The sequence below is a fragment of the Cicer arietinum genome, chromosome 7, assembly GCF_000331145.2.
Source record: "Cicer arietinum cultivar CDC Frontier isolate Library 1 chromosome 7, Cicar.CDCFrontier_v2.0, whole genome shotgun sequence".
Lineage (NCBI taxonomy): Eukaryota > Viridiplantae > Streptophyta > Magnoliopsida > Fabales > Fabaceae > Cicer > Cicer arietinum.
In genome coordinates, this window is record NC_021166.2 from 54,953,147 (window position 1) to 54,967,178 (window position 14,032).

Genomic DNA, 14,032 nt, shown 5'->3' on the forward strand with positions numbered 1-14,032 from the left:
ATATAAATCTCGTTTATACTAATCACCAATAATAACTCGTCTAATAACTTTCAATGATATGTGTTAAACATTAATTATAAAATAAAAACGTATGTCCATGTTTATAGAAAAAAATATATCTATACTAGTAAGATATAATGACTTAAAAGAAGTTATATAAAGGACAAATAGACTTCATCTAGTAAACTCTACCAAAGAGTTTGTTAAAAGATTAAAAAAAATCTTATAAACTGATATTAAAGTCTCATAGTCTGCTTGATCAATCTAAAAGATTGATATCCATGTTATATTTTAAATTCGTCTTGAATATCATTGGACTAATAAAATTTATTGTTGCTAGCTCAATAAAAATATACTTTAAAAATTATGGACTAAAAATGCCTCGAGCCTTTAATTCCCAATTTTATTGATATTTGTGTGAAAAACTGTGTTTTTTTTATGAAAGACTATTGTTTTTCACTCAAATAGATGTATATATCTTAAAATATCATCTTTCATTCAAGGTATTGTTCTTCACTAATATATATATATATATATATATATATATATATATATATATATCTTAAAATATCATTGAAGATTTTATCTTATTAATTAGGTTCTATTGTTCACAAATATAAATTTACATTGCAAAGAAAATGATAAAGAGATTAAGTAATTAAATAAAATATTAATAATTTAATTATTAACTTAAAAAAAATGCCGTTGGATCCGATATATATTATGATTTGTTACATGTGAGGTCACACCTTATTATCCTTTATGTGTAAAGCAAGACAAATTGTTTTTAAGACAAAAATACAATTTGCATCCATGAACCAACAACTTCTAAGAAAAAAAATAATGTGCATCTCATTACTAATGTCACCTAACATTGAGAATTGACTTGCATATCCGAATGCATACCAAATGATGCAACTAGGCAAGATAAAACTACAACAAAAATCATTCATTCCATTATATATATAATCCATAAAGAAAATGAACAAAAAGTTCCAAATTTACCAAATGAAATTGTTTCCTTCCATTGCTTTAGGAAAGTGTAATGAGTCACAATAGTGGACAATTGAATTGATGGTTTATTTTATTGCACTACACTCCTCCATTGTGGAATTTATTAACATTGTCAACCTCCTAACCATTTTGGTGAAGGCTCTGAAAAAGCATCAAATAGATTATTAACATATCAAGAAGATGCAACACTATTTACAATACAAAAAAAATAAAAGGATACTCAATTTCATTCATCTCTTACCTGAGAGATTCATCTTATGTTCTCCATCTTTTGTTTCTTTGCTTTCATTCAACTCTAACCTCTCTAAAAAGGGACGTTCTGATAGGCATGGTAGATGAAGATTAGAAAAATCATCCGTTAATTTTTCAGCATTTTCATTTCCAGCTTGATTCATTGATTTCTCGGCATTTTCATTTTTAGCTTCAAAAATTGTACTTGGAGGGACTTGTTGTTCAATTATAATTTTTTTTCCAAAAAGCACAAGTTGTTGTTGCTTAACATGATCCGATTTTTGTGAAGATTCAGTAGAACTTGATATCGATAGCATACACAACATATTGTCATCGTTGTTCGACTTCTGTAATCTCGTGTTACAAGAGACATTCGTCGATGTTGTAGTAGTGTGATTAAATGGTTGGAGATTAGGAAGAAAATGAGCATGCCTGGCTCCCTGCATGCCAGCAGGACTAATTTCGGGGAACTGACAAAATGGACTGATAGGACTTTGAAAGATGTTTGAAAAATTTGACATTGAAAATTGGTGATCAATGGGGAAAGTTAGGTGTGGAAGTAACCTGAGTTTCTTCCTTGGTGGGGGTGGTGTGAAAGTTGGAAGATGAATGGGTGGAACATTTGCTTCTATTTTAACTTGCCATGGATTCAACCTTTTTACATTTTGTAGTAACTCTGTATCATCCCATGTAACCTATAAAATATGTATAAAAAGATTATCCAAAGATTATATGTTAGTAGTAATGAAATATATATATAATAAATTTGAGTAGACTATACCTGAAGAGCTCTCCAAGGAGAATGAGGCCATTTTGGATCAATAGGCTCAAAAAAAGTGACAGTTCCGTTAAACCAACTTATCCTTGACGAGTCCTCAGTTTCAATGGCCATTTGGATCCTCATTCCAGGAAACCACCTAATATGAAGTGATGCTCTAACAGCAGAAGTTTTGACAAAAAATTCGGGAGTATTCGAGCGAGGATAGTAAACTACCTCAAAAGGCTGCATATTAGCAGCAAGTGTTGCTGCTTGAATAACTTGTTGAGCACTGACTTTACCCTTACCCATCATACCATCACTTATTCTTAATGCATTGCCTCTACTATTTCTTTGAACTTTACTGTTATTATTATCTTCCTCTTGAATTGCAGTAGCAGTAGCAGGTTCATACCCTGATGGAGGTTCAAGTACAGCACAAATTTCCCTTCTAGCCCTGCGAATTCCGAAACGAATATCTCCATTTTCAGCCTTTAGAAACACAATAGAATCCCCTGCAACAAGTTTCTTATGAGTCACAAACTGGCTCCAACCAGTGGTCAATAAATGACGCTTGGGCGTGCCCCTATAAATATGTTTAAATTGCCATTTTTGGTCGTGAATGTCTTTAGGGAAAATGTCTTGCACAGGAGGGCTAGTGGAATAGTCCAAACAAGGAAAAAGCTTTTCTGCACAATATCTAGGACAAGAAAAACCACCACCATTGTTTGCATCAGATTGTGTCAAGATTTTGGCAAAACACTGAGGTTTATCTTTAGTTTCAGACGCTTTGGTGGAGCATTCAGCGTTGTCATCCTCCAAACTAACCTCACTGTGCAAAGGAACAAGTTTGAGTTTCACATACACCTCGTCAGTCTCATGATCAGCCATATATTTGGTAGCTACAACTCTACATGGAATCAAATGTGGAATTTGGGGGTAATCCATGAAATTCACCAGTTCCCGCGCATGTTCTGCGTGACCTTGAGGGAAGTAGAATATCTTATTGTTAACTTGTGGAATTTGCACCATTCCTCCAGCACATGCATGCCATAGTTCAGGATCCACGCTCTTTTCCATATCTTTCATTTTCTTCTTTGACTCCATCTCACTTGGACTTGGATTGCAAATTTTTCCTTTTTCTCTCATTGTCAATTCCTGCAACATTTTCAAAGTAGAAACCATAATGCTTAAAGTTAGAAACCATAATGCTAAAAATAAGGAACATATTTTTATAAAAGAAAAAATGCTGACAAGAATCAAGCGTATTTCGTAGTTGTTAAGTAATTAAATTAAATATAAAAAAATTATATTAAAATTTATTGTTTTGGATTTTTTGAAAATTTAAAATTTATTGTTTTGAGAAGTAAAATTTCTAATTTCAATTTCTCTAAGTATCTTAATGTCGATCCTTGGGACACTTGTTTACAAAAGACTTAAAAATATATATCGAATATTAACCTCATCGTGTAACTGTGTGCATTCATTATTTGAAATCATAAGTTGTTTCATAAGACCGGTTAATGAATTCGGCTTATCTTGATGAATTCATAATAATAAATACAAGTGATTAATCATCAAATAAATTTAATTAAAGAGATTAATATCACCCATTAATTACTAAAAGATTAGGAAATCATTATTTTTCTGGTTTATACCTTATTCACTTTGAAGAATTTAATAAATTCTAAATCGGAGACTTATATTAAACTTGATCTTGTTATTCTTATTTAATAGAAATTGTATGAGAACAAATTCTCTACTTTTAGTGATTATTGACTTTAGTGTATTTTAGAGTAAAATTAGTGACTAAAATAATTGATAAAAATTATTTACATGAAAAAAAATAATTGATTAAGAGATAGACATATACCAAATCGCCAAAAGTAGAGAATACAATCCAAATTTTATACCAATTCATCATAATTAATCATAAAATTGATTAAATTAATCCTTTCGTTAGTTTAATTTTATCAATGAAAAACTGGTATAAAATTTCTATTAAATAAGGGGGACAGAAATAGTAACGAGAACAAGAATAACTTAATAATATTGAGGACTCATTTCTTGATTTGAAACCACAAAATTAATTTAACAAAAAATGCATACATCAAAGAAAACAAATTTGTGAATTGAGAGTGAAAGAGAAAAGAAAGAAAAAACTAACCTGCACAACTAAAAGTTGGAAGCAACAAAAAAACAATGATGGAGACAAGTACCGTGATGCAAAGTTATGGACACAAGCTGTGTTGGAACGTTTGGGTTTTGGATTTGGAAATTAGGATTAATTAAATGTTATTTCTATATTTTATATTCATAATAAGACGTTAACAAGTGACTTTTTTTTTTCATTTTTTCCGTAACAGAATCTATCAAGTCGGTGTGTGTTTTTTTCATCATCAAAGTGGTTAATGACGTGTCACCACTTTTCTATTGTCACGAGACTCTTTACTCACGCAGCTCCTAGATTCTGTTATTATTATTATTATTTTAAAATAAATAAAAAATTCAAAATAATGACCGTAAGGGAAAAAACAATGGACTTTAATGTTATAAAATGCTTCTAAAATACTGTAATTTATCATAAATAAATGCATCATTCTATAAGTTTGATTGATTACAATCAACACCAATATCAATTAAAATAATAAATATAAGAGGAGTCAAAAGCTTAAGGCATTTTTTGTTTCTGTCGCTATTTGATATATTTTTTATTATGTCAACGGTTTTATGAATCTCTCCTATTTTTTATTTACACGACCAGAATAGTTTTATTGTGATTAATTGTAAATAAATTATAATATATTAATATATTATTAGGAGGTTGATAGAATATTACTGTTATGTATACAAAAAAGAAGAATATTACAAAAAATATAATGATATTGCTTATTATGATGAGTACATAATAAATAGAAAGTGATTAATCACCACTTTATTATTGGGTCAGTGTATTGTGGCTTGTTTGTTAACCTATTGGCTAATGTGACATCATGACATGTAACCACTTGAGTTTTGTCCTCAATCATCGATCTCTTTATCGCGCTTTGCCTCAGTTCATTTGTAGTTTGGTTCTGTTACAAAAGATTAGAGTGACTCAAACCGCTAATTAAACTCAAGTTTAGTTTAATAAATTAATCGGGTATGGTTTGTTTCACCTTTTCCGGCTTATTGTTAGTCATATTTTTAAATTTTATTATAAAATTATTTTCCTTTCTAATTGTGCGATCATTTTGACAAATGATTTATCTCTCAAGTCCAATGTGTGGCAATTTGTGAATTTTAAGATTGTAGGACAATATTAACATCTATTAAAATTAATTTATTTAAATTAAAGTTTTTTTTTTCTTTCGAATAAAATAGTTTCTGAATAGAGATTTTAACAAAACAAATGTACTATTTATTTTATATTTTACTCTAACATTTGTCATTAGAAATATTCTTTATTTTATTTTAATTCTCACCTCAAGAGTTTTTTAACTGTATTTGTGGATCCAAATGATTTCGGTAGGGATGCATAAACACAAAATAATCAAAATTTTATTATTTTCAAATGAGAGTTTATTTTATTTTATTTTAAATTTAATCGTAAAACATATAATATAATATTAAAATATCATTGTGAGTCGTGTCACAATAAAAAACATCACATATAAATTAAATTTATACACATATTTTGTAAAAAAACAAATAATGTTAACATATAATAAATATATATATATATATATATATATATATATATATTATTTAAATAAATTATCTTAAAATAAAATTTCTATGGATGAAAATAGAACTCTCAAAATGAACTAATCTAAATAAACGGCTTGAACCTGATAAACATAAGAGTTGGGTTCTAAAATGTCAAGTCCAAATTTTAATATATATATATATATATATATATTGTGTTAAAAAATGATAAATTCAAAATCTTTATAAAAATTATTAGTCAATACAAAAAATGTATTAGTGCACTTATAAAATTACTACACTTGTTAACATGAATTTTGTTTCTATAACACTTGGGACACTCTTAATGGTTGTTAGTCTCACTCTACTTTTAAGTGTGTGGTAATCTTGACAAATTCATATTGGCGAGTTTGAACAAATGTTTGGGTACTGAATTTTTAAAATTTTAACTGATAAATTAAATATATTATTTTATTATATCTCTAAAAGGAATCTAAAACACTTACAAATAAAATTTAAGTTAAAAGATACGGTGTATTTTTTTAATTAGTATTTTTTTATAATTATTTTATAAGTTATTTTTATTAAAAAATATTGTTAGGGACATTGATGTGGCTATGAAAAGATGAGAAAATTTTGTTTAGTCACAAGTATAAATAAATAGTGTTTCGCACACTTATACAAATGAATAAAAATAAAAGATAAAAAAAATAAAATGATGTGTATTTTAAAATAATTAAATAATATATTTTTGCGTGATTGTTTCTAAATATTATTTAAGTTAAATTACTTTTTTAGTTTTTTAATTTTTTTTTCCAAATATCATTTTAGTTATGTAATTAATTTTTATTCCGTTTTAGTCTATTAAATATAGTTTGTTATCTCATTTGATCAAAATTGTATTTTATATTACATGTTTAAATTTGATTTTTGAGAAAACGATTTTCATGCATATATCATGTTAGTTTTTGACCTTCATGTTTATCACCAAACACAAATCTCTTCACAAAAATAGCATTTTGATTCACCATACACTTGTTTGTTCCCACCTTCTATCTCGCACCAACCCTTTCTAACTTTCTCTCTCTTCCTCACTCCTCACGAACCAACAACATTCTTCATTTTTTTCTTCCCATTTTTTATTTTTTATTTTTTATTTTTTTTTTATAGATTTGGTAATGGGAGACCCATCTAGTAAATTTTGAACCTTTTTGAGGTTTTAGTTACTGGGTCGGTTAAAAAAATGGAATTTGAGAGGAAAATGATGGTGGTGGTGGTGGTGTTGGGTTTTGTTTAAGGATGAGTTTTTGTTATGACATGAAAGGTTGTTGTTGTTGGGCTTTGAATGTTGTTTCATTGCCTCTAACCATTGTCATCGAATGCCGAATATACAATTTTGCTATTCGGCATTCGATTCATTCTTCTTCATTGAATTCCAACTTTTCTCCATTCCAATCACAAACTATACAACCCCATCCAATAAATATGTTTATTAAAATTTGATTTTTTTTTTGAAAATTTTGAAACTTTTTCCTTGTACTTTTTGTTGTGTTGGATTCTAATTCAGTAACTAGAATGAATTCGGGTGCTGTTTTAGCATTGCATCCTGCTGACAATGTTTTCAGAACAAGGGAGCCTCCTGATTTTGAGGAGGACTTTGTAGAGAAAGATCCAACCGGCCGGTACGTTAGGGTATGTATGTATGCATCACACTATTCCTCTTCGAGAGATTAGTCTCTGCAGTTGAATTATTTATTTTTGGTGGCTTTTCTCAATTTTAATTTATATGTGTGATTTGTGGTGTCATATGTTTTACTTGGTGAAATTATGGTAATTGAGCTTGAGGGCTACATAATAAGTAATTAATATATGTCTATGTTTGGTTTTGCAGTGGTGAAAATTGAATTGATTGGTTAAAATTGACTTGAAAGAAAAGTCATTTATGTTTGAATGTATTCACGTAAAAGTGGTTTTTAAACATGTATATAAAAAATTGCAAAAAGTTAGAATTGACTCATCCTCAACGTGAAAGCTACAAATAGTTGCTTCAGCTTAGAATTAATTTTAGAACCAAAATTGCTTCTTGTTATTGATACCAAACATAAGTAGTGAAGTTCCCACCATGGAACCAAACAAGCACATGGATTGGCTATGTTTTTCTTTTGTAACTATGCTATTACATGAGTTGAATTGATGACTCTTATGTCTTGATGATTCTAGAGACTGTGTATTGATTATCTTTGTTAATGCACAAGTACAAAACCTATCTCATGTTCAAAGATTCAATGCTACTTTAATCCTTCAACTAAGGATACTAATTACAACCATATCACGCAAGGCGATTTTATTTAATTTTATGCAATGATTATATGTTTCACTTGTTCTTTGTATTTTTGTTTTTTAATTTGACTTTTTCTTCTTCTTGTTTTGTCTCAGTACAATGAAATCTTGGGCAGGGGTGCCTTCAAGACTGTGTATGATTCTGACGCCTAATCTCTTTTGTTTTCGCTCATTATATCTGTTTAAATATATTTTGTTCCTTATCTTCAATGACATTTGGAAGGGTTATAGCAGTTGTTTCTTGATAAATCACACGATTTAGTTTAATCGATATCATTTTTGCAGTTATAGAGCATTTGATGAAGTTGATGGAATAGAAGTTGCTTGGAACCAAGTTAGGATTGATGGACTCTTACATTCAGTAGATGATCTTGCAAAATTGTATTCTGAAGTTCATCTATTGAAGTCTTTGAAACATGAAAATATCATTAAGTTCTACAATTCCTGGATCGATGATAAACAGAAAACTGTTAACATGATTACTGAACTCTTCACATCCGGAAATTTAAGACTGTATGTTCTCTTCATCTTAACCACTTTCGTTTACGCTGCTCGGCTGCACATATGAAACTCTTGTACGCATTTGTCTGATAGGTACCGTAAAAAGCATAAATATGTCGAAATGAAAGCCATTAAAGGTTGGGCAAGGCAGATTCTTCAAGGCTTAGTATATCTTCACGGTCACAAGCCACCGATTATTCACAGAGACTTGAAATGCGACAACATCTTTGTGAATGGAAACCAAGGAGAAGTTAAGATAGGTGATCTTGGTTTGGCAATTGTTATGCAGCAGGAAACCGCTCGGAGTGTTATCGGTAACACATTTCTTTCTTAAAATGTGAAGTTTTTATCGCGTTGGTTCTATGATGAACACTAAAATGTGCTGCTTCTATTTTTTTGTTTCTTTAGGGACACCTGAGTTTATGGCGCCAGAATTATATGAAGAGGAGTACAATGAACTTGTTGACATCTATTCATTTGGGATGTCAATGTTGGAGATGGTTACTCTTGAGTATCCTTATAATGAATGCAACAATCCAGCTCAAATATTTAAGAAAGTTACCTCGGTAAGTATGGAAATCATTGTCATATATCTTAATCAATTATGAGTGTTTGCTCAAAATTTTATCAAGTATCCCAATTCGATACAAAATTAAACCCAAACGATATCAATCCCTAGTGTTTATCTATTTTGGACACGAATCTCATATTCAATTCTGATTCATTCCAACGAATCACTACCTAAACTTAGTGCAGTTGGCTTTTGTTGTTGTTAACTTCGTATAGTTAGCCCCTTTTTTATGTCATTTGATTTCTGACTTAAATTATTTTAAGGTTTGCGTATGATATATCAGCTTGTGATTTAGCTATGTCACTTGTTTTTACTTAGAAGTATCATATTTTCATGTCTAATGTTACTTACAATTCATAATAAGATTCGACTCACAATTCGAAAGTAGTTCTTCTAATAAACAATATGAAACTCGATTTTATAACCACGATATGAGCTACTGCACTAATCTGTGTTGTATTTGTGATGCATTCCATTGCAGGGCATCAAACCTGCTTCCCTTAATAAGGTGAGTGACCCTCAAATTAAGGAGTTTATTGAGAAATGCCTGGTTCCAGCGACTGAGAGATTGTCTGCAGAGGAGCTTCTTAATGATCCATTTCTACAAATTGAGAATCCAAAGGATCCATGTATTTATCCTTTACAGTTAGCTATGAAAACTCCAAGAGCTACAGATATACCCAAATCTGGTACTCCATCCATGGACATTGATGCTGACTACAAACTGTTTTCGGGAAGTAACTACGCTGAAAGCAGTCAGGGAAGTCCACATTGTCCTGTTTTTGAAGTCCAAAGGACTAATAAGAACAACGAGTTTAGGTTAAAAGGGACTAAAAACGATGATAACTCGGTGTCATTGACTTTGCGTATTGCTGATACATGTGGTAAGTATGTGGCCTTTCCTGAATTAATTTTCGACACTCTTCTGTGCCTTCTATATATGAAGCATTGCCACATATACTAAAACGTCGGCACTGATAATAATTTGAAAATTTTGAAATAATTGAATGTAACTAAATGTGTTTGTGTCGTGTCAGACACTGAACAGCTTGCTATCGAATTGATACTAAAATAGTTTTTGTTTGTGTTACTTGCAGGTCGAGTAAGGAATATACATTTTCTCTTTTACCTTGATACAGATACCGCAGTCTCCGTGGCATCGGAAATGGTTGAACATTTGGAGCTGGCAGATCATGATGTGGCTTTCATAGCCGAGCTTATTGATTACTTGATAATGAAGCTTCTTCCTTGGTGGAAGCCTTCACCTGATCATAACTCAACTGGAGAAATAAGTCTTTGTAGTGGGTCTTCTAATGTGGATCGCCAAATCTTAATGGCATGCCAATGGAGTTCTATCCTAGAAAGTATTCCTGCTAAAAGATTTAATCGTCAAGACAGCTTTTCCGGGTTTAATACAATTCCTAGAGAAGGTTTCGAGACAGTTGGAAAGAGCTGTTTTTTCAAAAACATCAATAAAGCTGTGTCGAATGCTGTCAGTGACTATAATCATCCTTCTCCTTGTTTGGTTAACTCGGAAGATCGATATTCGCGAGGATCAGGAGCTTCTGAGATAGCTGTTGACGACACTTCTATGAAAAATGAAAATAGTAATGACTCCAACATTAGTAGCTGTTTTAAATGTCTAAGAAGGTCCATACCTGGTCTTGAAGTCGGCAATGCGTACTTCGAAGACTGTAAATTGCAGGCAGCAGATTACAATGTTGGAGAAAGCACTGTGAACTCAGGATCATCAAATGTTAGCTGTTGTTCTGTTTCTTCAACTGATAAAGATATTGATCTTGAGCTCAAGCTTGAACTTGATGCAATTGAGTCACAATATCAGCATTGGATCGAGGAACTCTCTAGGATGAAGTTGGAGGCATTGGAAGCCTCTAGAAGGAGATGGATGGCTAAGAAGAAAGTAGCTGTTCATGATTGATTTTGAGAGATTGTTGATTAATTAATTAACCTCTTTTTTACCCTTGTCAAAGTTGTTTCATTGTAAAGTTTATATAATTTGTATATTGGATGTGGCTCATTTTTTGCAGAAGCTGGTTTCATTCCTCTCAAACTCTCAACATATATATTTTTGTTATGCTGTGGAGTTATATTGTTAATTTCTCATTATATTATGTACTGAGATGTCTTACAAAATTAACCCCTCCCCCCTAAAAATTTATTACTTCCAACAATATAAGAGAAAGTTAGATTAATGAAAGATGATATATTCCGTCCAAATTCAGTTATTACTAATTACTAACAACTCTAAAACGAATATAATTAGAACTTAGAGACTTCTTAATTTGAGAAAATGTTTTTGGGGTGGTAGTCAAAGGTGTGACTTTAAAAAAAATTAAAAATATATAAAAACAAAAAAGATTTTCTCAAACCATACATACCCTTATATTTTCTATAAACTCTCCCAACATAATTGTATATAAAAATAGTGTTGGTTGGGAATCCTTACCAAAACTCAATCCCTCCCCTCTCTTTCTTTCAAACCCACATTCACAATCATTTTATAAAACATATAGATACCTACCTCTAAGCATGTATTAATCCATAAACCAACAAGCATACATACACAATAAAAACCAAAAGGGCAAAGGTAAGTTTCACTTTTACTCTAGAAGAAGATGATGAATAAAAAAAAAACACATTTTTTAACCAATCAATGAAATTTTATACTAAGGAATCTTTCTTTCTATTGGTTCTAATTTTAAATTTAGTTGTATTTGTTTGTTCTATTGTGTGTAGCTTGCAAAAAGGAAAACCCATTTTTTCAAGCAACATAAAAATATTTCTTAAAACAATTGCATCATTTTCTTGCCAAACTTATTTAAATACCATCTTAATCAACTCCTTTTGTTTTTAAGCAATACTATATTCTTTTGTCCAACTCTTTTGGAATCTTCTTTACTCAATCACCTTCACATTCATATTCTTTTCTTCAAAATTATTTTTCAATCATTGAGTACATATCTTTCACAATATTTTACCCTTAAGATTGTTTGATACACATTTAAAATATCACACCAATTATCAAGTTCTGACATGGAAAAATTGGCTGCTAGTGTTTTGGTCATAATAGAGACTTTTTGAACAAACTTTTTCTTTTATATATTTTTATTTATTATTACTATATCTCAGTTTCTAAAAATAAAACCTTTCTAAACAATTTTCATATATTTTAATTTTTCAACTGTATTAATTATTTATTTATTAATTTATCTTTATTAATGTTACATCCTTTTTAAAATCTATAATAAATAATACGATAAAAATATAATCTAATTTTTGAAGAGTAAAATAGTAAACCAATCAAAATTTCAACAAAAATTTAATTAATACTATTTATTATTATTATTATTATTTATGAGTAGGTGCTAAAGTGGAAGGGTTAGGAAAATTCATTAATGGAGGATTTGATAGGATCACGAGCATACTGCTGCTTCAAGTGTCAAAACCTTGTTGCTTTTCATGATGATATTGTTTCCAAAGATTTCCAGGTTAACTTTTCTCTTAAATTTTTGTACTTTTTTTCTTTCTATCTTTAAGCTAGATTTTTCTATATTGAAAATTGTTAATCCATATCTATTAGAGGAAAAAAAATTGGTCCAAAATAGGATCAGAAAAGAACAAAACTTTAGGGTTAAGATGATGACCTAAAGATTTTAGATTTATATAACCAAACACAATATAAACCATGTTGATAGGGAACCATTTTATGTCAAACATGATCCTGATTCCTGAAATTAGTTTCACTTGTCTAAAGGGAACCATTCATGTCAACCAATGTTTGAATTCTGTTATGGATGTGAGGAACTTGGTAGTAGATAATATGTAAATACATTTGTAAATGCTCTCTGAGCCTTGGTGTTTTTCGGTGAACCCTCGGGACTAAACTTTTGGTTCCGCGAGTCAAAATTGATTGTAGAGGTGTAGAATTGATTTTGACATATTTGATTGTCTCAAATAGTGATAGTATTTGGCTGATTCACTTGAAGGTAGAATTTGTAGCTTTTACCGCTAGAATTGATTTTTAACCTACAATTTAATTTGAATTCGCTTTTACATGAACAAGTCCAAAGTTCAAACATAAATCACTTTAACTTCAACTCACTTTAAATCAAAATCAATTCATTCAAAATCAATTTTTGTTATTGTAGAATGAAACACACTCATTCAATCTTGTTTGTAACATGTGATGTATAGTTGCTAGTTTTGTTGTTTTCTTGTGTTGAAGTGAATCAATGTGGTTCATAAATTGGACTATAGACAATGTATGATGAAGATATTTGAAGTTAGTTCCTTTTTAACCAAGGATTTTCAAAGGTTATGTTTAATAACAGGCAAGCAATGGAAGAGCTTTTCTGTTTTCTCATGCAATGAACATATTTTTGGGTCCAAAAGAAGATAGACAACTTATGACAGGTCTTCACACAGTTGCTGATGTATATTGTTCTGATTGTGGAGAAGAACTTGGTTGGAAATACATTAAAGCTTATGAGGAAACACAAAAGTACAAAGAAGGAAAATGTGTTCTAGAGAAGTTCAAGATAGTTTTGGGAAATGGTTAGTAAAATTGTTCACAATTTTATCCTTCATTTTTCATATGGGATTTTTCTACAAGTGCAACATTAGTATAATTGTGAATTTTGTGTGTATGTTTGAATGTTGCATCATTTTATTGACTCAAAAAAAAAATTGGAAAACAAAATAAGTTGTCAAAGTATATGTTTCTTAATGTGTAACAGTTGAATGAGTGTTGTTCATATTGTACAAAAGATTCTTTTCAAGAAAATTACAAATATCATTTATTAGCCTTGTACAGGAAGGCTTTGGAAACTAGCAGAGGTACATTGGTTTACACTTTTTCATCAGTTACAATGAATGTTTATATTGTCTCTTTTTTTTGCATGAATTTTATT

General features: G+C 30.1%; 3 protein-coding genes across 6 annotated transcripts; 2 read left to right on the forward strand and 1 right to left on the reverse strand.

Annotated features, from left to right (window-relative positions):
• Window positions 1-753: 753 nt before the first annotated feature.
• Window positions 754-4,264, reverse strand: ARF21 (auxin response factor 21). Its single transcript, XM_004510589.4, has 4 exons — window positions 4,170-4,264; window positions 2,027-3,160; window positions 1,256-1,940; window positions 754-1,155 (listed from the first exon to the last, which is right to left on the reverse strand). The coding sequence occupies exons 2-4, from the start codon at window positions 3,149-3,151 to the stop codon at window positions 1,127-1,129; spliced, it is 1,839 nt and encodes a 612-aa protein (XP_004510646.1). The 5' UTR covers window positions 3,152-3,160; window positions 4,170-4,264; the 3' UTR covers window positions 754-1,126.
• Window positions 4,265-6,636: 2,372 nt separating this feature from the next.
• LOC101514202 (probable serine/threonine-protein kinase WNK10) lies at window positions 6,637-11,233 on the forward strand. 3 transcript variants are annotated; one of them, XM_004510587.4, is made up of 7 exons: window positions 6,637-7,381; window positions 8,126-8,163; window positions 8,315-8,542; window positions 8,624-8,844; window positions 8,939-9,096; window positions 9,583-9,985; window positions 10,199-11,233. In XM_004510587.4, exons 1-7 carry the CDS (start codon window positions 7,265-7,267, stop codon window positions 11,038-11,040), a joined length of 2,007 nt encoding a protein of 668 aa, XP_004510644.1. In that variant the 5' UTR covers window positions 6,637-7,264; the 3' UTR covers window positions 11,041-11,233. The 3 variants fall into 3 exon arrangements, with proteins under 3 accessions (XP_004510644.1, XP_012574146.1, XP_073219463.1); XM_012718692.3 differs by having other exon boundaries at window positions 6,638-7,385; XM_073363362.1 differs by having other exon boundaries at window positions 6,638-7,371.
• A 319-nt stretch (window positions 11,234-11,552) lies between these two features.
• On the forward strand, window positions 11,553-14,010 carry LOC101513855 (protein yippee-like At4g27745). 2 transcript variants are annotated; one of them, XM_004510586.4, is made up of 3 exons: window positions 11,553-11,709; window positions 12,485-12,610; window positions 13,454-14,010. In XM_004510586.4, the coding sequence occupies exons 2-3, from the start codon at window positions 12,518-12,520 to the stop codon at window positions 13,679-13,681; spliced, it is 321 nt and encodes a 106-aa protein (XP_004510643.1). In that variant the 5' UTR covers window positions 11,553-11,709; window positions 12,485-12,517; the 3' UTR covers window positions 13,682-14,010. The 2 variants fall into 2 exon arrangements, with proteins under 2 accessions (XP_004510643.1, XP_073219464.1); XM_073363363.1 differs by lacking the exon at window positions 11,553-11,709 and having other exon boundaries at window positions 12,384-12,610.
• The last annotated feature ends 22 nt before the right edge of the window (window positions 14,011-14,032 follow it).

Excerpts from the sequence above, each read along its gene's own strand:
- ARF21 (XM_004510589.4), bottom strand. The coding sequence starts at position 3,151 with ATGAGAGAAAAAGGAAAAATTTGCAATCCAAGTCCAAGTGAGATGGAG. Across the intron at positions 1,941-2,026 it reads CTCCTTGGAGAGCTCTTCAG|GTTACATGGGATGATACAGA; the intron begins GTATAGTCTACT and ends CATATTTTATAG. Across the intron at positions 1,156-1,255 it reads ACATAAGATGAATCTCTCAG|AGCCTTCACCAAAATGGTTA; the intron begins GTAAGAGATGAA and ends ATGCTTTTTCAG.
- LOC101514202 (XM_004510587.4), top strand. The coding sequence starts at position 7,265 with ATGAATTCGGGTGCTGTTTTAGCATTGCATCCTGCTGACAATGTTTTC. Across the intron at positions 8,845-8,938 it reads AACCGCTCGGAGTGTTATCG|GGACACCTGAGTTTATGGCG; the intron begins GTAACACATTTC and ends TTGTTTCTTTAG. Across the intron at positions 9,986-10,198 it reads GCGTATTGCTGATACATGTG|GTCGAGTAAGGAATATACAT; the intron begins GTAAGTATGTGG and ends TGTTACTTGCAG.
- LOC101513855 (XM_004510586.4), top strand. The coding sequence starts at position 12,518 with ATGGAGGATTTGATAGGATCACGAGCATACTGCTGCTTCAAGTGTCAA. Across the intron at positions 12,611-13,453 it reads TTGTTTCCAAAGATTTCCAG|GCAAGCAATGGAAGAGCTTT; the intron begins GTTAACTTTTCT and ends GTTTAATAACAG.